This window comes from Panthera tigris, chromosome B4 (assembly GCF_018350195.1).
Source record: "Panthera tigris isolate Pti1 chromosome B4, P.tigris_Pti1_mat1.1, whole genome shotgun sequence".
NCBI classification, from domain to species: Eukaryota; Metazoa; Chordata; class Mammalia; order Carnivora; family Felidae; genus Panthera; species Panthera tigris.
The window spans coordinates 67,851,503-67,878,842 of record NC_056666.1 but is presented as its reverse complement, the minus strand read 5'-3'; the positions used below and the strand labels follow the sequence as shown (position 1 = coordinate 67,878,842).

The 27,340-nt window shown below is 35.4% G+C and overlaps 1 protein-coding gene across 1 annotated transcript in view; it reads right to left on the bottom strand.

The window, feature by feature from the left end:
- Positions 1-27,340, bottom strand: part of CNTN1 (contactin 1) — a 278,894-nt gene that overhangs the window by 77,489 nt on the left and 174,065 nt on the right. The window contains exon 16 of the mRNA XM_042990807.1: positions 6,779-6,937. Within this exon, the coding sequence (XP_042846741.1) occupies positions 6,779-6,937 (159 nt within the window). The remainder of the gene's footprint in view (positions 1-6,778; positions 6,938-27,340) is intronic.

The following is a 27,340-nucleotide window of genomic DNA, read 5'->3' as shown; positions in this document are numbered from 1 at the left end:
CTAAATAATTTAGTTTACAAATATCTATTCTAAGGAAATAATCTAACATTAAAGAAACATTTATGTATTAAGACGATATTACAGATTTGCACCAATAAATTCGAGGCTTCCACATGACGGAATTTTAAACACAAAGACATTTTTCTTCTTCATTTTAGAGAATATATCCCACGTTTGTTCTCTTAATTGATCCTCATAGCACGGTTTCTAGGTCTCTTTATGTTCAGTCCCCTTCCATACATACGTCCTATCACCAACAATATTCTATAAAATTTCCTCTCCAAGTAGCAGTATAGAATCAAACACAACATTCTAAATCTTATCTATGCATCGTGTAGAACCCTGAGAAAATGGCATCAAATTTCTGCTGTCCATCCCAGAAAAGTCCAAGAGAAGTAATATTTACAATAGATTGTTTCAAAGACATACAGTCTATTCTTCCATATCATTATTCTAAATGTAATCCTTGGACTGCTGAAACTTGGTATCTTTGAAAAATATTTACTGAATACCTTAAATAATTACCTTCATAAAACAGAGTTTAGTCTTATACTTTCCATTTTTAGTGGGCACCACTATAAATAAAAACTACATGGTTGCATTTACTGCAAAAAGTATTTTTCATTTCTACTTAGGACACTGTCACAAGAGAATTTTACTTACATAACTAATAAAAAGAACAGGTAATACAATCTACAAAATAATCATTTTTCAGAGCCTATCAGAGAGCTGAATTTGTGAAATTTGTGAAGAAGAATAGGTACAGGAACAGGGAGAGGAGAGCATAGTCATTAATGTTCAGAAAAACAAAACTTTTCACAGATATTTAAAGACAACAGGTAGGCTGGCATGGCTGTTTCGAATCCCAGAAGCCCCCAAATCAAGGAGCATCTATACCCATCAGCCAATTCTTTTTTTGTGGGCCTTCACCAAGTGTACTACAAACAGCTGGGGGCAGGACAAGAGAGCCAAAAGAAACCTCCCTCTGAGGCACGGACATCTCAGATCTGTTCAAGTCTAAGAGCAAAGCAGGAAAATGGAGACCACCATATGCACTCCAGGCCTTACCCTGAATAAGTATGTGGTTGTGTGTGGCTGTGTGAGTGGCAAGAGAGCAAAGACAGATCTGCCTCCCCAGAGAGGGACAAGTGTTTTGGGTCTGCTGAAGTCTGAGTGAACCTGTAACTGAGAACCACTCCCCCACCCACCCCCAGGAACTCGGGGCTTCAGACTAATGATTAGACAACAGCTGCCTGGGGCAGAAGAAGGGAAGCTAATAGAACCCTCCATGAGAGCCAGGCTAGAAGAACAAACAAAGTCTGATGGGAAGGCTGGAAAGCATTCACATGTGAGAGAGGTTTTGATCCTCCACTCAAATTTACTTGACCCTGTACTGAACTGAATCTAACGGCAAAAGTCAGATCACCTCAATTACAGATTGTAGTGACAAAATGACAGTTTTGGAAAAATGACATGCATTTTCCAGGATATAAGTAGTATTCACTTTATGCTCCACTGTTCTTTTTTACACAATGTATGGATATTTAAAAAGTTATCAGGACATGAGAAAACAAAGAAATGTGATTCATTTTCAAGAAAGGAAAAAAGAAACAATCAACAGAGCCAGACTTAAAGATGGCCAGATGTTAAATGATCAGACAAGGACTATAGAAAAATTACTAGAAATATGTAAAAGTAACAAGTGGGAAAAAGTGCACCACTTGCAAAACAAAAAGGACATTTCTATGGAATACTATGTAAACAATATGAAAAGGAACCAAATCCTGGAAACAAAAAATCCTGGAGATAAATAGAAAAAAGAAATCAAAATAATTTTTATAGGATTTTCAGCAAACTGAATGTAGCATGGAAAAGAATCTATGAGGGTGAAGACAATTCATTAGACACTATCCAATCAGAAGCAAACACATACAGGGGCGCCTGGGTGGCGCAGTCGGTTAAGCGTCCGACTTCAGCCAGGTCACGATCTCGTGGTCCGCGAGTTCGAGCCCCGCGTCGGGCTCTGGGCTGATGGCTCGGAGCCTGGAGCCTGTTTCAGATGCTGTGTCTCCCTCTCTCTCTGACCCTCCCCCGTTCATGCTCTGTCTCTCTCTGTCCCAAAAATAAAAAAAAAAAAAAAAAAAAAAGAAGCAAACACATACATCCATGATCTATGGAACACATCAAACAACCTAACATACATTGCAACACAGACCAAGAAGAGAAAGAGAGCATGATGCAGAAGAAATATCTGAAGAGATAATGGCTGAGAATTTTCTAAGTTGAAGGAAGATATCAACTCAAAGATCAAGCTTGCCAGTAAACCCCCACCAGGATAAACATATTTTCATCAAGCTGAAAAGCAAAAAGGAAAAAAATCTTGAAAGCAGCTAGACATGATGGACACATTAAATATAGGAATATAAGGTAAAAACAATAAATAGTTCACTTCTTATCAGAAACAACAAAAGCAAAAAGCAAAAAGATAAAGAAATAATATTTTCAAAATGTTCAAGGGATGCCTGGATAGCTCTGTCAGTTAAGCCTCTAACTCTGGATTTTGGCTCAGGTCATGATCTCATGGTTCAGTTCACGAGATTGAGCCCAGCATTAGGCTCCGTGCTGACAGCTCAGAGCCTACTTGGGATTCTCTCTCTCCCTCTCTCTCTCTGCCCCTCCCCTGCTCACTCTCGCTCTCTCTCTCTCTCTCAAAATAAATAAACTAAAAAATAAAAGAAATAACAAATAAAGGGGTGCCTGGGTGGCTCAGTTGGTTAAGCATCCAACTTCGGCTCAGGTCATCACTACGGTTTGTGAGCTTGTGAGCTCATGCCCTGTGTCGGGCTCTGTGGTGACAGCTCAGAGCCTGAAGCCTGCTTCAGATTCTGTGTCTCCCTCTCTCTCTTATCCCTCCCCTATTCACGCTGTCTCTCTGTTTTTCCAAAATAAATAAACATTAAAAAAAAGAAATAAAAAATAAAATGCTCAAAAAACAACTTAGAATTTATATTCAAAAAATTATCACAAATATGATATGAAAGAAATTTCCAAAGGCTAAAGGTCATTGACTCCAGCAACCTGCACAATCAGAAATATTAAAAAACTTCTTCACTTAGGAAAATTATGCTAGATGGAAATTCAGTTCTACATAAATAAATGGAGAACACTTCCCAAAATGGAACTAAGTCCTCACCTGCACTTAATCTCTCTTCCCTCTCAGTGAATGTTTCTACCTTCCATGCAGATGCTAGAGCCAAAATCTCATTGCCCATCCTCAATTCTGCCCTTTCTCTCAATATCCATACTCAATTTGTTAGAAAGTTCTGTCTTGCCTTCAAAAATATATCTCAAACCCACGCACTGCTCTCCATGCACATTGCTATCCCATTGTCCTAGCCACTGACATCTCCGACCTGGACATCCCTCACCTTCAATATCCTCCTAGCTATTCTCCATGTTTCTAGTTTTGGCCCTCCAGAAATCCCTTCTCCATACATCATTATTTCTCCTTCGTTTAAAAATTCCTTATAGGATCTACAAGCCCCAGCATATCTTGTCATCCACTATTGCTATTTGCATTATAAACTACATCCAAATTTAGTGGCTGACATCAACTATCATTTTACTCTGTCTCATGAGTTTCATATATATAAATTTTTTATTATAGGAGCACCTGGTTGGCTCAGTCGGTTAAGCATCCGACTTCGGCTCAGGTCATGATCTCACGGTTCATGAGTTTGAGTTCAGCATTGAGCTCTCTGATGTCAGTGTGGAGCCCACTTAGGATCCTCTTTCTCCCTCTCTCTCTGCACCTCCCCCTATCATGCTTTGTCTCTCTCTCACACACAAAAATAAACATTTAAAAATATTTATTGTATATATTTTATATTATAAAATAAAAATTTTTGTTGGGCCTAAGACATACAGAAGTGTAATATATTTGATAATATCTTAAAGGCAGGTGGATGCGAAGTTCTATCAAAGTAAGGATGGTAACTCAAATCCACACGAACAAAAGAGGAGGACTAAAAATGGAAAATAAAAAAGTTAATATAACAAACTCTATAAATATGTACTTGCTTTCCTTTCTTCTTGTAGCTTCTTTAGAAGACAGTAACAGAAGAATAACAGGTTTGTAATACATAGAGAGGAATAAAAATAATACATAGCACCAAAAAATGGGTAAGATGCAATAGAGTTATCTAGGAGTAACATTTCCATATCTCACTGAAATTAAGTTAGTAAACATATGAAGTATTCTAACAAGTTCAGATGTAGCTGGTGAGCCCTAGAGTAATAATATGTGTATTTATATTTATATTTAAAATTCATTTATTTATATTCAGTAATGTATATATAGTATATAGAGAGTAACCATTAACTACATAAATATATATTCATTAAAGTAGTTAAGATGTTATACTAGAAAATATTCACTCAAGCAGTAAAGAAGGAATAAAGGAACAAAAACAAGTAAAACATTTAATAAGCAAAAATACAATGGATAGTTACCACAGGGGAGGTGGGCAGGGAATGGGTGAAATAGGTGATGGGGATGAAGGAATGCACTTGTGATGAGCACCAGGTATTATATGGAAGTGTTGAATCACTAAATTGTACGCCTGAAACCAATATTATATTGTGTGTTGACTAACTGGAATTTAAATAGAAACTTAAAAAAATAAACAGAATAAAATACAATGGCATATATAAACCCAGCTATATAAATAGTAACATGAAATATTAATCGATTAAAGAATCCAATCAAAAGGCAGTGGGTGTCAGGATAAAAAATAAGATGCAACTGTATGTTTCAACAGAAACATACTATAGATTCAAAGATTGAAATAGGCTGACAGTTGTGAAAGACACAACATGTAAACAAGAACCATGCAAAAGTTGGGGTGACTAGATTAATATCAGAAGCACCCTTTCTTTCAAATACAACTCCTGTATCCTGATCCCTCTTCACGATTGTTTCTCTTTAGCACTACTCACCATAGGACTTACTGTACATTTTACTGTACATTTACTGTAATTATTTGTTCATTGCCATCTTTCCTACTAGAATGTAAACTCTTTTGAGTGTATGGTGTGTGTGTGTGTGTGTGTGTGTGTGTGTGTGTGTGTGTGTGTGTGTTTCTTCTCTCTGTTTTGTTCGTGGATGGCCAGGTGTATATCCAGAATCTAGGACAGGTTCTTGCATACAATGGAGGCCCCATCAGCATGTGTTTAATAAATGAGCATTATGGGGCCTGATCTAGGAGTTAGAGTAGGGCAGTGAATAAAAACCTTCATCCTTATGGAACTTACTTTCCAGTGGAATAGATATAGATATTTTAATGATAAGTATACTTTTATTCAGCTACCTAGTAAGAACATATATTTAATGAAAATGATTACAATTATTACTCCTTTTTCAAAGCAAACCAAATTTAAATGTGTTCATTGCATTCTGTTCTCTAGTATCTATAATCAGTGTCAGTTAGGCTAGATATCTAATATTATCATTATCATCCATTTTCATTCTCTTCAGAGAAATAGAAAATATCCATACTTCAGGTTTATCAAACATCTAAATTGTTTTTATATTATTTTTCAAATGACCTGATTTTGCCAAGTTTATTGCTAGATAACTTACATTCGCAAGCATAATGTAGCAGAAATATTTCACCTGTTTCTAACTCGTGTTCTTTATATAATATATGGAGAATACCTCAATACTAAAATATATCTAAACCCTCATAACAGCCTTCAGGTTTATATTTAGTTCATTTCACATAATAGGAATAAATTATCAAAGAAAATTAAATCTAAACTAAAACTTCTCAATGATCAATACAATTAAATCCCATTATGTTAGTTAAAGCAAAAATAAGAGCAGGTTTGGGATATTCTGGGATTACTTCTTTTCAAATTTTTAAAAAGATAAACATTTTATTCATTTTGTTTTTTTCTCCCCTTGTGACAACTGAGCACATATTTCTATGTCTCTTCATTATGTCTAAAAGAAACTCTAGCAATTACAAGTTTGTTTAAAAATAATGTCAAAATGACAAACAGAAACAGATTATTTCATTGAAAGGATCCTTCATTTTCTTTGACATTACAACAGATAAACTGATGTGTGATGTTATAGTCTAGTCATGAAAAATGGCAATGGGAATAGCTATTAAGGTGGGAACCCACTTACTCATTTATTTTTCCTAATCAACTTTTAGAATACCTTAGTATAAGAAAAAAAATGGAGACCCAAAACTTCACTGAAAATATGTTCTGAGGAAATTCAAAGCAGGTATGATCATCTTTGAAAAACAAAGGCTATAGTAGTGAGAAACTGGGTGCTTAAATTAATATTTATAACCAAAGTGGCTTTTCTAAAAATGCAGAATAATAGTACCTATGTAATTGCAAAAAAAAAAAATGGGTCATAAATAATAAGCTATAGATATCATTTGCCAAAAAAAAAAAAAGATTTCCTGAAGTTTATTTTTCCTAATAAACCTTAGAATTACACATAGCAAACTAGAAAACTAGGAGGCCTCTCTTTGCTTTCCCATTATAGATTCAGAAATGCTGCTTCCCCTGCAGCTTTAAACTGTCTAAGTTCCTTGTGGTTTTCTTCATTACCATCCCACAGGGATACTTGAAAAAAAAATTAAAAATAGAAAAGCATTTCAAGGTAGGTGATGAAATCCTTAAGAAGTCCAGATACTCATTTTTGTGAAAAGAATTCATTTAAAAATATGCACAGATTAATCAGACAAATGAAACTTACCTGTCTTTGCATCTTTCCAGTCATCTGAAAGAATAGTCTTGGTCTGAATAGTGTATTTAGATATAGGACTATGATTGTCTGAACCACGGCTCCAAGTAAGTGCCACAGAAGTGGCTCTAATGTCTTCTATTCGCAGACCACCTGGAGGGCCTGGAGGGCCTGGAATGAAAATTTGGGTAATGAATCAATGAATCCCAGCTAGCGAATTAAGTGCACATTAGAATACAAAAAAACATCTTCTATAAAATTAAAGAACATTTGTATGATATAATCGGTGTTGCCATATTTCTTTTGGAATATATAAACTATAATAGGCAATAATAATAATAATATTCTGGCCTTTGCTAAATGGATTCATGGTGTCTCTTTGAAAAAGGAGATAAATGCTATCATTTAGAAATGACATTATTCAAGATAAATATGACAATCTTGGGTTCATAAAATGGATACACATGACAACCTTTGACTTATAAAATGCAATTGGCGTTATAGGACCTAACAGAGTATAGCAAGTTAATAAATGTTTGCTGAATGCATAAATCAGGTATGGTAGCACAAATAAGTCCAGATATGAGAATAGTTAAATGTTTCATTGTGCTTCCCCCAGATGGAACAAATTCTTTTTTATAACCCTAAATGGTCTAGGTAGTTTATTTTACTTGGAGTAGAAAATTCTGGGAATTATTGTATCATTTTGGATAACATATTCATATTAGTTACAGTAATGGGAGTAAATAATATGACAAGAAATATCTCTATTTCCATAAAATGCAAAAAACAATCACCAACTCAGAGATACACCAGAAATGCTCTGAAACACAAAATACTATACTGAAGAGTCTTAGGACAGAAAGATTATTAATGCAGAACATAAAACAATGTTAAAAATAAGTTTTCATAGATGCTTCATAGGTCAGCACCAATATTACTCATTGAGAGCACTATGCCAGGTAGTAAAAAAACACATGATGCATAACTTTTGGGTACGGAAGAGCTTTTCAGGGTCTTGAAAAGAGTGAAATGGACCAGCAAATAAATAACCATAATTGTCGGGGTGCCTGGGTGGCTCAGTGAGTTACACATCCGACTTCAGCTCAGGTCATGATCTCACGGCTTGTGGGTTCGAGCCCTGCGTTGGGCTCTGTGCTGACAGCTCAGAGCCTGGAGCCTGCTTCAGATTCTGTGTCTCCCTCTCTCTCTGCCCCTCCCTTGCTCATGCTCTGTCTCTCTTTCAAAAATAAATAACCACTAAAAAAAAATAACTATAATTGTAAATGCCAGTAAATGCCACGATAATGGCATACAAGGCATTTATACTTTACATCACAATTTCTTGTTTTTAAAAATGAGAAAAACATCCTTTAAGTGGTACAGATGCATCCATTGTTTACAATGCCACAGAAGGTTCTCAGGGAATAGAGACATCCTTGTATAGACATCTCAGAAAATACTCTCACTTGTTTTCTTTACACCAGAAAGGAGTCAATCCCCAACTAAATTAGGCATATTAAATATAATAACAACTTTGGTAAAATGATACCTTTGGCTTTTCATTGTGAATGTAGTACTAAAGACATGTGTAGCTAAATATAAATACTTTACTCGTTATTTATCAAATCAGATGCTTAGTCTGCATCATTTTGGTTTTTGCAAATGGGTTTTGGTTTTTGCTAAGGTATAGATGATTTCCTTGTAGCTAATCCCAAGGGGGAAAAGGTATAGATAGATCCATACAAATACATTACTGCTAATACTAAAATAACACAAGACACATCCTATTGATGGTAGTAAATTTTATTATTTGGAGGTTTATATAACATATAAATAAACTTTTATAAATGGATCATCTCTAATAGTGTACTTATACTTCTCGATGTTAATTAAAAGCAACATATATACATCATCCAGAATAAATGAAAATAGACACATAAGTAATATAGAACACGTGCAATATTCTGAAAGAAAAAACTGCATTTTTCATATGTAAAAACCATATTGATTGGATACTTTTCTGAGCACAAAGGTATGGCATCAATAAAATGTTAAGGGGGATTTAAGACAGAATTGCCATAGGTTAGCCTTTAACCATTAAAGTATAAATTATTGCCCTGCTGTTATTCTCTGAAGTTCTTGGAGTGGCAAATGAGTAATATTTTAAAAGTTCAGATTAGAGTTGCATATTAGGAACATATTTGTTGGAATCTTACATGCCAAATAATTTCACTCAGTCATCCATTCATTGAAGAGTAACACTGTTAAGCAAGACATTGTAATTAAATTTGTGCATTTTGTTTCCTCTGATATATGCTTGGCTGCTAACGGGTTCTTAACAAATATTTTGGTGTCTACATAAATGCATATAACACATTTGAACTTCTCTCAGTTCTGTAAACACAGCAGTCATCCACAACACAAGCTCTACTTTTCCATTTGCCTTGAATATCATCCTAAGGAGGTAAAATTGAGAGAGCAAATGGAAAGGTGCCGGTTGAGATCCTCAAAACCCTGGTGTGGCAATGTTACTTAGTAATGCGAAGTACACTTTTCCATCTAGTAAGTGACTACGAATATCTCCTGGAAAATACCTGAGAGAAAAGTACTATTAAAGGCAGGGATTGTGGAGTTTAAAAGAGGCTTGACTTTAAATTCTTTGCTCTTTGCCTGGTGACTCAGTCGGTTAAGTGCCCGACTCTTGATTTTGGCTCAGGTCGTGATCTCATGGTTGTGATGAGATCTAGCCCGCCTTTGTTGCGTCAGGCTCCATGCTGAGCGTGGAGCCTGCTTAAGATTCTCTCTCTCCCTGTCCCTTTGTCGCTCTTGAATGCTCACACAAACTCTCCACGCACTCTAAAATATATATGTGTGTATATTTATATTTATATTTATGAATATATATAATATAAATATATACAAATATTATATATATAATAAGTTCTATGCCCTGATTTATCATGGGCAAGTTTTTAAAATTATTGTTTCCATTTCCTCATCTGTAAACTAGGAGTAATAAAAATTGATCATAATATAGAATAGTTTTTTTTTAGGATTGAAACAGTATCTTTAAAGAATATAGTGGTAGACTTGATCCATAGAAAGTCCTCAGTAAACTTTAAGTATCAAAAGTATTGTTGCTATTATTCCTGTAAGAGCTTCCTGGGCATCTGAGCTACTAAGCAGCAGTAATTATTGAATTGGGAGTGATCTGTTTCTCAGCTTGCTCATTTACAACTTGTTTTCATTTAAAAATAAAGTGTTTTCTGATAAATTTGTTGGAGGTGAGGAAAGGTTGGCAGTGTGAAGTCCCTTAGTTTGTACTAAAAAATCACGATGTAGCAAAAACGGAGTGGTGCTATCAAGAGGAACTTGCACAACCCAGGAGGTCAGCTCAGGGCCAGTATTGTATTATCTCCCAGAGGAAGATTTTCAAAGCAGTGTAGCTGATATTACTTGTTCATTTTTTCCTGTTCATAATGGAGAAAAAAGTTTTATGGTAGAAAATAAAATGCAGCTACCAGTTCCTCTCAGCACACACACAAGAAGGCATTCGGAACTGGCCACCCTTGTTATTCTTCCATCAATGAGGAGAAAAAAGCAATACATGATTCTAAGAGTTTCTCTTCCTCCCTCCCTCCCTTTCTCTCTCTCTCTTTCTTTCTCTGTCTCTTCTCTACCTCCACCTCCTCTCTCTCTCTTTCTCTTTTTCTCTGCCTTCTCTCCCTCTCCCTCTCCTTTTTCCTCTCCCTCTCTTTAAGCTCCTACTGTTTTGCAAACACTCTCAAGAAATATACAAGCAATGAATTAAAGTCAGGGAAAAATGTAAGCAAATGGACTGTTACATGCAGCTTATTTCATTATTACCCTACTAATATATTTTTCCAATTTCTTAAGTGGCCCTCAGGCAGATAGCTAATTGTTCCTAAGAATGTTATTTATAATGAATTATGTATATATATATATATATATATATATATATATATATATATATATGTGTATACACACACACACACACACACATATATATATATATATATATATATATATATATATATATATAAATTAAAATGAAATTAAATTGAAATTATAATGACACAGAGACATTGGTCAGATAGAAAGGAACTTTGGAATTTGACATGCATTTTAAATGCTTATATACATTCAATGAGAAATTATTTTAGTCTTCCATTTTCTTTCTTTTTTAAATTTTTTTAAATTTTTAGATGTTTGTTCACTTACTTTGAGTGGGAGAGGGGTCAGAGAGAGAGGGACAGAGGATCCCAATGACCTAACCCTACGTCAAGAGTTGGATGCTTAACCAACTGAGCCATCCAAGCACCCCCATTCTTTTGTTTTTAATCATTACAGATCAGGATGGCAGGAGGAGGGGGAAGTGTGTGTGGAGGAACTGGGATAATTTCTCTGACTAGCCCTGGCAAAACTTTCTTTTGATTCTTCTCACTACCACTAAATACTTAGGAAGCTGGAAAGAGAGGAGTAAGGAGAAAAATAAAAAAAAGATCTGGGGGAGGAGGTAAAAAGCTTTTTAAATGACCCTTTTTGTTTTTAGTTTTTATGAAGACAGTCTGACCAAATCCTCGTAGGATAAAATTTCCAGTGCAAACTTCAGTGTCGATACTCTCTATCTCCTATTCAAAATCATGGTGCTCTATCACTATTTTTCTTAGACCTACCTTTCTGTACTTCTTCAGGTAGAGGCTGCGACTATGTAATTCCTTCTCTATTTGCACTACCCTCTGTCTTACTATCCTGGTTTTTCACTTATATTCTTTTCCTCTGCCTTTAAATATCCCTCACAGAGATTGCTGCCTGAGAACGCTCCATAAAAATCTCACCTATAGGGGATAATTAGTGGTCTGTCAAGGTCCTTGCTAGTGCTATGTTTCAACATTGTGGGTTCTTCAAAGTCAGGCAAAAGGAATCTACAATTACTGAAGTTTGTTCTTTTTTTTCTTTTCAACCAGTGAAGAAGGACTGTGGGAAATATCCAGAATGGTCCTCTATCATCTGTGGTTCAATGCAGTCTCATTTGCCACATTGATACTCCCTACCCCTAAATCTCTCCAGGTTCTCAATGTTTTAACTATGAAATCATTGACTGCAGGCAAATAACAAAAATATTTCAGTATGTAATATGGATCACATACATTTTAGAGTGCATGTAAGTGAATATCTGTATATTTACCAAAGGATCCAGAAGTCTAGAAATGTTATTGCCAGAGTCACCCAGATAGTTTGTAACAGAGTACAGATTGGGACAAGAGACTGGGTGTCCTGGCATAACTCACACAAAATGAGAAAAGGCCCATTTGAAATTTAGATCCTGCAGCCCGAAGGTGCCTATCTGCAAAAGCCCTCCAAAAAGCTACCTGAATACTGACAGGTTTTCCCTGTTGTTTTCTTGGATTTCTGTGTGTTTTTTTGAATAATATAATGTATTTTTTAACAAGTATGAACTCATAACAACATAAAATTTATATGACATAAAATGTTAGTGAATACAAATTTTATATGTTTTATTTTAATAAAACTAATATATTTTACTGGGCCCTTGTTATATTGAAGTCACTGCTAAATCTCATCATCAATGATGTAGGTGCTATCATTTTTGCTACTTTACAGATGAGGAAACAGAGACATGGATAGATTAAACGATCACAGTCATACAGCTAGCAAATGACAAAGCTAGGATGTAAACACAGCCAATCTGCCATGAAACCAACTTTCCAATAACTATAGCATGATGATTTAAATTATTGCATTATCAGAATCAAATTTAAAAAATGGTATTGAGCTTTCTTTGGAGACCTCTCTTGTTGGGGACAGTATGAATATCTTGGGCACAAGTGTATATTTTAGAAAAAATGACCAAAACTGTTATAACAATGACCATAACTTTTTAAATCTTTGCTTGATCTGTTAACTCAGATAAATGAAGATAACACATCAGCTGTCTATAAATTCATACTCAATATATCCCCAGTTTTTCTTGATCACCATAAAGCCATCTGTTAACTTTCCTTAATTTTGCCAGTGTCTTTAGGTAAAAATGCCTATGTATGAGCAAAATATAGATGTGATTTCCACTCAATTCTTGGTCATAGGTAATCAGAGGAAAAACTGAGCAAGAACACAATTATTTATCAATTTGGCCATTTCTTCTTTGGGAAAGTAGTAACATTCTATGAAAAGGAGTTTAGACACTTGAGAAAAAATCGCCAGGAAAAAAATATTTTAAAATGACCCCATCAATAATTGAGACACATTTTCGGATGAGTCAAATGGGATAGAAGATTTGAAACTGGGACCCTCCAGCATTAAACAGGCTGCACAGCAGCCATGACTCCACCCCATGCATTGCTTGAGTTTGTGCTGACATTTAGGCAGTACTGATTACTAATGTACTTTCTTCTTCTTAAACACTGACTTTCTAAACAACCGGACCCTAAACTTTTGGTCCTTTTGGGACTCCCTTCCACATGGCACACACATTTAATATAAACCTTCACGTTCCAGAGCTGCTGCAAGCGTGAAACACATCTAGCATTACTCTCTACCTGTAATTCCCATTAAGCCATTAAAGCAAACACCACATGCAAAACTCTGTGATTCTTTATTTTTTACTAAAATAGCAAATTTTAATGAAAAGTTTGAATGTTAAGGACACAAAAACTTCTCACAACAAATTATCTTCCCTTTTAAAATAAAATAATCTTGAAAAAATCACATTACTGAAAGGACATCAGTTATATTAGGAGAGGCGAACTCTTTTTTTACCAGTATGTGTCAGCTAAAGTCCTTTTATTATTGTAGGCCTATTTCTGTTCTCAAAATTAGTTAAGACAATGGTTCTACATAATGTTCTGAAACACAGTTCAATGTCATGGGGTCTTGTCAATGTTTAAAGCTCTACTAAGGTGAAGGTGAATATTAAACATCCCTACCATTTAATAGGAGCATGGTAGTTTTTTAACCTCTAACATTGAGAGAAGTGAACTTAGATCCATTCGTAATGAGAATAAATCTAACAGGAGAGCAATGAATCTTTATAACCTCTACTTATTATCAATGCAGTTTATTTAAACAAGAATATTCTCCCTTTCCCAGAAACAGGAAAAGCACATTTGTTGTCATGTGATTTTCTTTCAAATTTTTATTCTTTCTTTTTTAAAGCTATATCCCCATCTAGGGGCATCTGGGTGGCTCAGTCGGTTAAGTGTCTGACTTCAGCTCAGGTCATGATCTCATGGCCCTTGAGTTTGAGCCCCACATCAGGTTCTATGCTGACAGCTCAGATTCTGTGTCTCCCTCTCTCTCTACCCCTCCCCTGCTCACACTCTGTCTCTCTCTCAAAAATAAATAAACATTAAAAATTTTTTTAAAAACCAACAACTATATCCCCATCTGGTCTTGGTGGTATACTTTCAATTACGGTCTATGAAAGATGCCCACAATGATGATTCATGCACATATCTCCATGATGACATTTACAGGTACATGAGAGTTTCAGAAAAATTCTAAATATCTTATTAAAATGGCAATTGATCTGGATCTCTATTCTAAATTCTAAGATAGTTCCATTTGTGACAATAATTGAGACTGGAAATTTTTAAAAAAATTAAAAAGATGGAAATTAACAACATCTTGAGCCAGAGATTTTTATTCCTTTATGATGACTAATGAGCTATTTAAAAAAGAACACTACATATATATTTAAGAGTCATATCCATATCCCTCAAAACTTTCCTGAGAGTTCTTCCAACAACAGATGGGGTTGCTTGAGCTACTAAATGAGAAGTTTATATAATACCTTATACCTAAATATAAACCTGTTTAAGAGCAAAATTATTTCTGGTAAAGAGACAAGAATTTTAAGCATGTCTTTTTGACCAAAGGAGAAAAATTAAAGTGTTTTGAAACAATGAAATTTAAGCAGTTCCAGAAAGAATTATATATACTTCATTTTAATCTTTCACTTCTGCTCAAGTCCTTCCAGTCACAGTCTCAAATTTCCTGCCCAAATTAAAGATCCAAGAAGGTTGATGGTAGGAGTTAATAAAATTAAATACACATCCATGCTGTTAACGGCTTGGTATCTTCACGTAAACCTTGCTACTGAGACAACAATTTTCTCTGGATGCTGTCCATTTTCACTTCCCAATCCCAGGAATTGTTCCAAAAACCCTACAGAGCCATGGACAGTCTTGAGTTGTTTATTGCTGCTTTTCATCCATTCTTGCCAAAGAATATATATATGGCATCAGGATACAAAAGACCAATGGAGTAATGCTCCTTAGAATGCATCCTAATTAATATGACACCTTAGTGAATTTGACAACAACACTGTTCATTACCTGCTTGGCTAAATCAAACAGTCCATTCAGTGGCAATACTCCTGTATTATAATTCACCAGTTCTTCATAATTGTTTTCAGATAATGAGCTAATTTCTGAGATATGTAATTTCAATGAAAAACAGGACATGAAAACACAAAAATTTCACTTGGCCATTATAAGACGTACTAGGTTAGTTCACTAGCCATTTTTCATATTAGTGAAGCTATAATTATATTTTTAAATATCTTCCTGCTCAAAAGTATGTTTAGAAGTTTCAAAGGGGGAAAATCCTCTAAGATCTAGATGGGAGGGAAAACTGCAGAAGCTACAAAATTGAGTAAATTAGTATAATCTAGAATAATACGTTAAAAAAAAAGAAAGAAAGAAAAAAAGGCTTTCACACAAATGGTGAGTGTCAACGATCACCAGGTTGGAGGCAGGCTGGCACAGACGGGGAGAAAAGGATCCACCATGTTTTTCTCTCCATCTTTTCTGTTTTTACCTGCAAGAGGAAAGATCAAGGCTGAAGGGACAGTGTGGATGCCCGGTTAGGGGCAGGAAGCCATGTGCTTTGGGTATTTGCCATGAGTCCTTGATGGGTAAGTTGAACTAATAAGCAAAGGAAAACATCTTCTCCTAGACACTGGAGATGGGAGTCCAAGAGAGAAGGCTAAAGTGACAAGCTTTGGCCCAACCAAACCTCTCTCCCCCTGTATAGTGACTGACTTTCTAGAGAACAAGAGCTGTACCTGGATCCGTTCCCCCACGTTAGCAAATAAACAAACAAAAACTCCTAGAACCTTTGTAATTTCATTCCAGAAGTGCAAGTCTACTTACTAAAACATGTGCTTGAAGGCTTACAACTAAGAAAAAAATACTGAGGGTGAACTTAGCAATGATTCTAAAAAGCTAATCAGTGTTTGGGACTGGATGTCACGGGAACTTGTGTCTTGAGGTATATGGTATTTATTTTTTATGTCTACATTATACATTAATAGCAAAGAGGGAAGAAATAAAGGAAGATGTTTATAGAACATCACCATGGTCATTGTGTGAACCGTAACTATTATTATTCTCTTTCATAAATATGGAATCTGAGACTTAGAGTGATTAACTGACTAGCCTAAGACCACAGCTGAATCAGTAGTGGAAGTGGCTTTCTAAGGTACATTTGCTTCATGCCAAATGTCATACCTTTTAAATTGCACCATATAGATCTTTTTCTTTTAATTTTTTAAAGCTTATTTATTTATTTTGAGAGAGTGAGACTGAGAGAGAGTGCAAGTGGGATAGGGGCAGAGAGAGAGGGGAGAGAATCCCAAGCAGGCTCCGCACTGCCAATGCAGAGCCCGATGTAGGGCTCAAATTCATGAACTATGAGATCACTACCTGAGCTGAAACCAAGAGTTGGGCGCTCAACTGACTGAGCCATCCAGATGCCTCACATCATGTAGATCTTTTAATGATTGTATGCATATATTAACTATAGTATTAGAGAAAATCATGTAATTTATAGGATGACCAGCCACCTCTTTCCCTTACCCATAACTAAGTATAATTTGATTATTAGAATTAGACCACTTTACCACACTATTTTCTCTCTGATGGTGACTATTTATGAGAAATAATATGTAAAAACTCGCTTTTGCTGACTGCTTATTGCAAATTTTGTCCTTATGATAAATGGTAACAAAGGGCGCCAAATTCACTTGTCACTTTAAACACATGAGATTTCTACATCTTTTCAATGAGAACTGGAAGTATTAATTTTGGATATATTCTGTGCAAACACCACTCCCCTCACTCCCTGGCCTTTAAATAAAGTTTTGGTAGATTTTGCTATATTAGCAGAGTTTGTTTCTCTGAACCCTGAGGTTTTAAGTCTGGTAAGAGGGGACTCTGCACAGTCACACAGCAAGTCTCCCTAAACTGCCGTACAATAGAGTTCCATTTCCTTGATTTAGGCACCTTAGCTACCAGCTTACACAAGAACATATCAGACGGTGACATCAGACAGATCTGGCATATTACTGTCAGTAACAGTCCGTTGCTCCTGGAGAGATTCTCAGGAACATGTGGAGTTGCTCAAGCTCTGGTGTTGATAGCCAGTAAGACGGGAGGGAGCTGAAGTTTAGAGGTATATTCTTCAGTGTGACAGAGCCTCGACTATTCAGGGACACTCATACAAGGGATCACTACATCTTGGCATGTCACGAGTTACTTGCTACTCACATGTTTGTGTATTATTTCTTTTCTAAAATGAAGTGGGTTCAAGGTCGTCCCTGCAACATGCTAACTCTTAGCTTACTTGCATCATCCGACGCACTTTCAAAGGAGTTGGCACTCTCGCTGCCCTGGGAAATTCACAGAAACCACAGCCAGCTTCCTCACCTCCTCTCGTGTCCATAGAGTGACCATTACTGATGGCTAATATTGGACAATTAGAAACTAAAATAGTGTTTTACTTTTTAGGGAACAAAAAGCCTTGGGATTTATGCCAGAATGGGCATTGACTTGTAAGTGTACTGGGCAGTCAAATAGTATAATGGGAAAGTGCAGTAGCAGAGGAAAGACAGAAGTCACTGCTGTGCTGATGTAATGATAGGTCCTAAGTCAAATTTAGATAACACATGGGGTATTCTGTCAAGTATGGGATCCTGTAGTTACCTTTAAGGAGGAAGTGGAGACGATGCGAAACATGGTTGTATCATAGTTCAAATCCACAGCTGGGTTTGTAGGATATCAAGAGAGAGTCTACAGAGTCAGCTACAGAATACTTTTCACATTTCTTCCTTTCTCTTTGAGTATATCTTAATTAATTTGATGATATCAAGATTTTACTTTCCTCTCTAACCTAACTTTGAATGATCATCAATACTTCAGAGTGGTTTGGGTACACAATTTAATTAACTTGATAAAATAAACCACATGCCAACAGTGAAACAGATGTAAAATAAAAATGATATGATCTGGCTTTTATATGTTGGGAAGTTAAGCATTAAGTGAAGTAAAATAAGTTATATAGTAAATTTAGAGCACTGGTATCTGGCCAAGTTGTGGCTTTATAAGGTGAGAGCTGAAGATTATTCCTTTTCCTTTTTTAAATTCCCTCTGCTAATGAAATGGGATTACCAGTTATTACACTACTACCTCACAGCAATTTTAAGATACAACAAAAAGATGACATGATAAAATTTATATGAGAGTCCTATAGACATATCCATTATAAAGTAAAACATTTAAATATTTGAATAGGTGAATGTTATTTATTTTTAAAAAATTAATGTTGATTTATTTTTCAGAGTGAGAGACAGACAGAGCGTGAGTGGGAGAGGGGCAGAGAGATAAGGAGACACACACAGAGTCTCAAGCGGGGTCCAGGCTCTGAGCTGTCAGCACAGAGCTGACTCGGGGTTCAAACTCACAGACCTCAAGATCATGACCTGAGCTGAAGTCAGAGGCTTAACAGACTGAGCCACCCACGTGCCCCTTGAATGAATCAATTTTAAAGCTAAAGAGCACATTTTAAAATCAAGCTTTAAAGCCACCTCCTATATTTATTGTTTTTGCTATTATAATTGCATGATGCTGAGTAGCGCTCTCTCTCTCTCTCTCTCTCTCTCTCTCTCTCTCTCTCTCTATATATATATATATATATATATATATATATATATACATATTTTTAACTACTATAATTTCCCCTGTTATTAGGTCAGCTATAAATTATCGTGGGCAAAAATAAAATTGCAAAACGGCATCAGTGACTTTCTATGGAATAAAAAGTTCTTACCAATAAAGAAAGAGGCCTACTTTTTAAATTTTCTAAATTTATTATTTTATCTCATTGAATATATCTGGATTAGTGTTTGGTTATATTGTGTTCCAGCTATGAGCTAGATGTTACATCTGTAGTCAGGCTGCTTGGATTCAAATCTCGTTCTGCTTAGTAGCTGTATGACCTTAAGCCTCATTGGGACTCAATTTTTTTATGTGTAAATTGGGGATAACAATAGTATCCATCACTTAAAACAGTGCCTGTTAAGTAATAAGCCTTTAATTAATATTATGTATCTTTATATAGGAAATCCATGATATATGGTAAGTAATATGTATTTTAATACCATATGTCTTTATGATACGCTATCTTCTATATTATACATTAAATTATATAATTATATATCTTTGTTTTTATTTTATATTCATAATATAATGTTTTTCATGGCCTGAAGATTGGAGTTGTAAACATAATATTCTTCCAACATACATTGAAATTATTTTCAAAATATGAACTAATTGTCATTTATGTATGCTCATAAAGACTTTAAACTATCTCTATCTGAACTGTTGTTATAATTTGACATAACTGGCATAATTGTCACATAAATTTGGCACCACTGGTAAATACACCAGCTGTATAAAGCCTAGCATACAGCACTGCAGTAGAGCATGTAAAAGTGCACCATGGCTATTAAGCTCTGTAAAGCTTTCCTCCTTTCTCTCCTGGAATCAGAGTGAGGAGAAGTGAGTTTGCTGATTATTTGTTAAGGGATCCGTGGATACAGACAGACTGTGTAGCAAAGAGTAAGTTTCAGTTTGCCAAAAGCTGACCAGTTTGATTATGAGACGAAGAGGGTCAGGAACAATTAATTAACAAAGAGGAGGAGAAACCCTCCCTGAAAACGTCTCTCCTTGCATTCCATTGAGGAAAAAGATAAGTAATCCAAATCTTCATCTGTGTATGTACTACAGTGTTGTGTACCAGCTTATGATTCTTACACAATTGTTTTAATTTTTGAATTTGTAAAATGAGGTGTTACACTAGATCAATTTCAAGACCCATCTTAAAGCATAAAATCGTACGACTCATTCTGAATGAATTACATAATATGTTGATATATTTGAAAATCACCTTGAATTTACATCAATTTACATTGAACTTACACTGAGGAAGACAATTTCAAATCATTGGTGTACTTCATAACTTCAGTAGTATTGGAAGAGTTGTTATTTTTACTAGAGCTTTAAAAAAATAGCTTTAAAAAATAGAACTACTACTGAGTTCGAACTTTGAAGCAATCAAGCTACTCTCTAAATTCTGTATTTATTCAAAACAGATACACATTCCAGCTCATTATTTCAGTATTAGTATGTAACAGTTATGGAGATCTGCCCCCTAGCAGCTTTTGAATCTGTTGATCTCAATGGAAAGGAGAATGCTTAATTTCTGGGCAGGCTTTCACTATTAATAGATGTATCACTGTGGTTTAGTGCCAAGTGGGCTCAGGATGCCTCAGGATGGCGCCCCGTCAGTCATTGTTCCAGCCAGTGTGGGCAGCAAGGGCCATTTTCCTGTCTCAGTCCTGTGAGGGCTGATGAGATGGAATCTTTAGTCTGTCTCTGTGGCAAACTTTCTTGGACAACACAAGTGGAAAGTAGAGGCAATTATCCAAGTATCTGAGGTAAATGTGTGTTTTTCTGACCCAAATACTTGAAAAACTACCTCAACTCTTCTCTTTGGTTTGATTATGATTATCTGGACACATCTTTCTGCCTTTATAAGTGTATCTCTTTTCTGGATGTCTTCATATAAGTGCGTATGGTGGCAGGGGTGGTAAGGTGTGTGCGTATTGGTATGCCTAACTTGGTCCATGTACTACAGGAAACTTTTCTGTCTGTTCTTCCTAATTTTATAGAGACTAAATTGATTAATTTCAAAGGCCTTTGAAATTCATTTAGGCATGCCATGTCTTAATAATTTTGAATACAAATCCATAGTGTCATATTGGAGAGTAATTTGAATATAGGATTTCTTAAACACAATTGGAATATTTATGCCAGATACCACAAAAATCTAAATTGTGATTTAATACCAGAAGTTCCACAAATCTTAACATGACAACAGACTTTCTTTCCTTTTGCTTTTACTCATAGCCAAGGACTCTAGGTTAGCCATACAAGTAGAATTCCAAATAACCCAGGAATTAATAGTTTAATCTCTTTTAGTGACTGTCTTTGGTTTTATCTTTTTCCACAATGTTTTAAACCCTTAACTGCTATTTATTAGCATATGCCACACAATGGGAAGGAAAGAGAAAAGAGCAGAAGCTGTAATCTCTAACTTTTACTACTTAGTAGCGGCAATTCTAGAATGGACTTGGTCATCGTTCTGATACTATACCAAATTAACTATAGAAAGCTTTAAAGTATTAGCTACAGAAGTTTTAGAAATTAACTATAGATTTTATTTATTTGTATTCTCCTGAAGAAGCTCTAATACAATGACAAACCTGGACTGCTTATCACTAAGCAGATGGTAATACAGGGCAAATCTCTCTTAGAGTCCAAATTTACAAAATGAAGGCATAGGAATTATCTAAATGACTTCTAGGATAAATATTAAATTTAAAATTGTATATTCAAATTTGAACATAACTGCAGAGATTTCATGTAGTTACTGTGAAGAGCAAACAAGATGTAATTAATGCACGATTTGACAATAACAGAACCAATAAAGCCTTTTGATCTTAAAGAAAATGTTTATGTATTCCATATTTTTTAAGGAAAGAGTGCTAACTAACCTGAAACAACAATATCTGAGTGAATGCATCAAAACCAATTTTGCCTGGATATGCTCTGGATATGAACTCTGCTAATATAAAAGAGCTAAGCATTTCCTGTAGAAAAGACCACTAGCCAACCATTGATTTAAAATATAGCAATATTGGGGCGCCTGGGTGGCTCAGTCAGTTAAGCATCTGACTTTGGCTCAGGCCATGATCTCGCATTTCATGAGTGCAAGCCCCATGTCAGGCTCTGTGCTGACAGCTCACAGCCTGGAGCCTGCTTTGGATTCTATCTCTGTCTCTGTCTCTCTCTCTCTCTGCCCCTCCCCCGCTCGTGAGCTATCTCTCTCTCTCAAAAATAAATAAAAACGTTAAAAATAAAATAAAATAAAATAAAATAAAATAAAATAAAATAAAATATAGCAATATTATTCAGATAAAATGTATATTGACAGTTTCCATCAGGTTATTTATTTGGCTATGTTATCTTAACTTATTCAATGCAGGTTTTAAAAGTGGGTTACTCATCAGCCAAAATGATCTCCTTAAGAAAGAATCTGGTAACCACGTCATTAGGCCAAGTAATAAAAACTTCAATGAATTACATCAAATAAAAATGACATCTAACATATCCATTTCCATTCTGCAACTGTACTCTGCTTTAGGAATAAAGCAGAAAGCTTCACACACACACACACACACACACACACACACACACACACACACACACGTCATCTAAATAAAAATGAATTTCAGCTACCCTTTTTTTCCAAACATTTCCAAATTTATATAGCATATGTCAGGGTTTGAGAATTTGACCAAAACAAAAGGAAACAAAAGTTTCAGATAGTGAAAGTCTTTTTTCTTTTGTGTTTAAATCTCAGACTTACACTAAGAAATTTTGTTTAACATGGTATTTAAGATGTAAAACAACAACAACAAAAAGCCAGGGCATCTGAAAAATATGGTCTTCATTGCATTTTCTGTTTTGGCAAGTTTAGTGCCAAACATTATGTTCAGCTGGGTGTCAGGAAGGTCTTCCTAATAATTGGTAGCAATGCCAAGAATATTTATAATACAACAGAAATACCATGGAAAGTGGTAAAACATGGATGTCAAAGCCTAATTTCTTGCCTTTGTGACCTAATTTTATGGTCCATTTTTTAATGTTGTCCAAAAGTACACTCATGAAAGAGATTTTAGGTTTGGCAATCTGCATAAATATTCCCATAAGTGCTGCTGAATAAATCCTGGAAAACCTTTCCCTCTAAAGGACACTCTTAGCTGAAGAGCTTAGGTTTTTCAGAAGTGTCTTTCATTAAAGAACATTCATACAGGGCTCTTCATGTGTGCCAAAGCTTGCTTGATGAGGCTGACCTGAAATACATTTTTATGGCACCTAAGAAGTAAAACATTTATTATAACAACGAGGACATTTTTATCAATTCTCTTAGTTCAGAGTTTTATTAAGAGGTCTAAAAACATTTGAAGTTTAATAACTCGTTCTTTTTTTGTAACTAAGAATAGTTTTAAACTATAAAGTTTTTTTTTTAATATTAAGAAATTTATATTTGTTTGAGTTCTAAATCCCTTTGGCTATACTATGCACACATCTGTTTTAAAAGGTTAATTCTGAAGCTACCTCCTTCTCTGATACAATATTATTTTAAATTGAGTTTATATGTGCTCTCTTGGTAGGAAAAAAAAGCTTTCACTAAAATCTTCTATAAACAAATTTAAACATCATAATACCAAGAATGGTATTATAACTTCTTGTAAAGTTATCTTAAATTTTATAGTAGTGCTCTAGTTGGGGAATGTTTCATCATATTTGGTTTTTGTTTCTTCTTTACTGCCGATATACAGTCAGATTGAGTAGTTCTGTGATTAACTGAAGAGCTTTTGAAGCTAAACCATCTTACTTAGTGGGACTTAGGGTTTAAGTCCAGTTGTGCTAAAATGATGATGAGGGTGAGGGAAAAACTCAAGGCCTTAGTTCTTCTCCCCACCTGGCCTGTTCTCCTCCATTCCCATACCACTCCTGGCCTTCTGTGGCTTCTGGAAAAAACATTAATATCATTTTTCAATTGTCGCCTGATTGACTTCTATTTGGTTTGCATAGGACACACTGGAGGAAAAGAGGACCTTACTATCTTATGAAACACATTTCTAAAATAAATTATCCCCAAAATACATTGGATAAACAAAACAGGATTACTTGCAAACTATTTTCCATGGATACCCTGGAACAATAATTCCCGAATACAAGTTAGAGACCACTTTATTACAACCATCTGGAGCCTTATTAAAAATAGAGTTTGGCCAACCCAGGCCAGGTTTGAACATTTGGTCACTTTGGTTTGCTTTATTAATTTGATGTCCTCCATAATAAATATCAAAAAATATTTAATGTTTATTTCAAGGAAAGACAGAAATGCATAGGGAAAAAAAATGAAGATGGGTTTTGGGGAAGAAAGAAGAAAACACATACAGTTCTCTGTCGCTTTTCAGAAATTCAGCTCTGGTCCCAAATCTGCAGGCCCACTAATTTTTTTCTAGGTCTGGAGGCTAACTGGACCCACTTCCTTAGAAGGTAGTTTGTGGCCATCACTTGTTTAAATATTACCTCTGGGTGTACCATACTCCACTTCTTCTAAAATTATACTATCCTTGAAAAAAGGAGCCCATAAATACTTATTTTCTTTATACTTTCAGTGTATTACATGTTCAGTGATTTTTAAAACTTCCTGTTTTGAGATAATTGTAGATTCACATGTATTTGTGAAAGATAATGCCGGGAGATTCTGTATCTCCTTTGCTCGTCCCTCGCCATATCACTAAAGTATACTAGCACAACGGGAAAATTTACTTTGCTATAATCCATCATCCTTATTCAGATTTCACTAGTTTTACATGTCTTCATTTGTGTGCCTGTATGTTTCTGTAGTCCTAAGCAACTTTTCTTTTTATCCAATGCATAGACCATCACAGTTACAGAACAATTTCATCAAAAGAATCCTCTGTGGCACCCTTTCCTGGCTACATCTATTTCCTTTTCTCAGCCCTCCCTAACCCATGCCAATCATTAATCTATTCTCCATCTCTATAGTTTTGTCATTTTAAGAATGCTATGTAAAGGGAATCACACAGTATGTAACCTTTGAGATTGGCTTTTTCTTCACTCAGCATAAATCTCCCGAGATACATCCAAGTTGTGTGTATCAATAGATCATTTCCCTTTTATTTTTGAGCGTTATTCCATGGGACTCATGTACCACAGTTGAACCATTCCCCTATTGGAGGAGATGTGGTTTTTTCCAGTTTTTGATTAGTATGGATAAAGCTGTTGTAAACATTTGTGTATATATTTTTATGTGAACATATGTTCTTATGTCTCTGAGATAAATGCCCAGGAGTACTGGGTTGTATGGTAAGCACATGGCTACCAACTGCCATACTCATGTCCAGAGTGGCTGTCCCATTTCACATTTTCATCAGCAATGTGTGAGTAACTCACTGTCTCTACATCACTATTTTTTTTTATTTTAGGCATTCTGATATGTATATAGTGATAAGCCATTATGGTTTTAAATGTACTTTCTCCCAGTGGCTAATGATGTTCAACATCTTTTATATGTTTATTTCCTGGGGTGTCTGGGTGGCTCAGTTGGTTAAGCATCTGACTCTTGGTTTCAGCTCAGGTCAGGATCTCACATTTTGAGATTTTGAGCCCTGCATCAGGCTCTGCACTGACAGCTCAGAGCCTGCTTGGGCCCCTCTCCTGCCCCTCCCCTGCTCGCACATGCTCCCTCTCTCTCTCAAAATAAATAAACTTCAAAAAAATTATGTGTTTATTTCCCATTGTATATCATCTTCATTGAAATGTCTGCTCATGTCTTTTGTCATTTGTCACACTGTTGTTTTAGGGTCTTAAGAATTCTTCACATATTCTGTACACAAATCTTTTGTTGGGCATGTAGTTTGCAAATATTTCCTCCCAGTCAGTAGCTTTCTCTTCGTTATCTTCACACTTTCACAAAGCAAAAGGTTTTAATTTTGAAGAAGTCCACATTATCACTTTTTCATCTTATACATTATGCTTTTGGTGTCAAGTCTAAGAACTCTTACCCTACTCCTAGCTGCTGAACATTTTCATCTTCATGATTTTTCCTGAAAGTTCCATAGTTTTACATTTTACATTTAAGTCTATGATTTACTTGGAGTTAATTTTATATAAGGTTTGAGGATTAGGTCAAGGCTCTTTTTTTTTTTCTTTTTGGTCTATGAATGCCCAATTGTTCCAGCATCATTTATTGGAAAGACTATCTTTCTTCCAGTGAAAAACCTTAGCATCTTTGTTAAAAATCATTTGGGCATATGTGTAGGAGTTATTTTTTGTGCCCAGTGATGATGCACCATGGTTCATCAGGCCAATCTTTAATCCAACTTTGCTAGACTCATCCCAGCACTATTAACTCAAAAACTTCTCTAAGAGAGGACTCAGAATTGTGTGTCTTTAATCATAGTGGTAAATCTAATGTACCACTGGGGACTCTACCCAGAGGTTACACAAAGATCTCTCTGGGGACTCTACCCAGAGGTTACACAAAGATCTCTCATGAATCTTTGCTGAGGTTGGTGGTGAGGAAGTGGAGGATATGAGGTGACTCTGTGACACTCTTTTATTAAATTAATTAACAAATATTTGACATTTAGGGAAACTTATAAAAAATAAGAAATGGCTACTTATGTTCTTGCTACTTGGCTTAAGAAATGAAACATCACTTATAAAGATGTAGCTTCCTGTGGGTCCCCTCCCTCTTCGGTCACATCCTCCTCCCCTTCTGTCTCCAACCTCAGAAGTAACCACCCTCCTATATTTTATGATTATCGTTTTCATGCATTCTCTATATTTGAGCATATAAAATATGCACATACATAGGCATGTATCTACATATATAAAGATATATACATATATATCTACATATATACACATATGCATATATACTCATATATGTCTAATTTGTTATTTTAACAGAAATCTGAAGTAAAAGCAACTACCAACTTGATCAGAGAACAAGTTATCATTCTCATTAGTCCTCAAACCCAGACAACAGCAGCATATCCTGAAGTCTGGCTTATTAGCTTAGTTTGCTTACATTTATCCACATGCTTACTGGCTTCTTTGCTCACCATGCTCTCTGACATCTCAGAACTTTATTCTGGGATTATTTTCCTTCTTCCTGAATTCTACCCATTAGACATTCCTTTATACATAACACTTTCTTGGAGGATAAACTCTGTTATTGTTTGTCTAAATATAACTTTATTTTTCCTCATTATCAATGATAATTTGTCTGGATATACACTTTTTGGTGGACATTTACTTTTCCTTTAGCACTTTGAAGACATAACTCCATGGCTGTTGTTGTATCTACAGCTGCATAACAAATTATCCGAAACCCAGTGGTTTAAAACAGCAATAAACATTGCCTCTCATATCTTCTGTGGCCTAAGAACTTTTTAGTGGCATAGCTGGATAGTTCTTGATCAAGATGTTGACCAAGGCTACAGTCATCTGAAAGCTTGCCTGGAGGATCTGCTTTCTAGATGGGTTACTGGAATGACTGAGAAATTGATACTGGTTA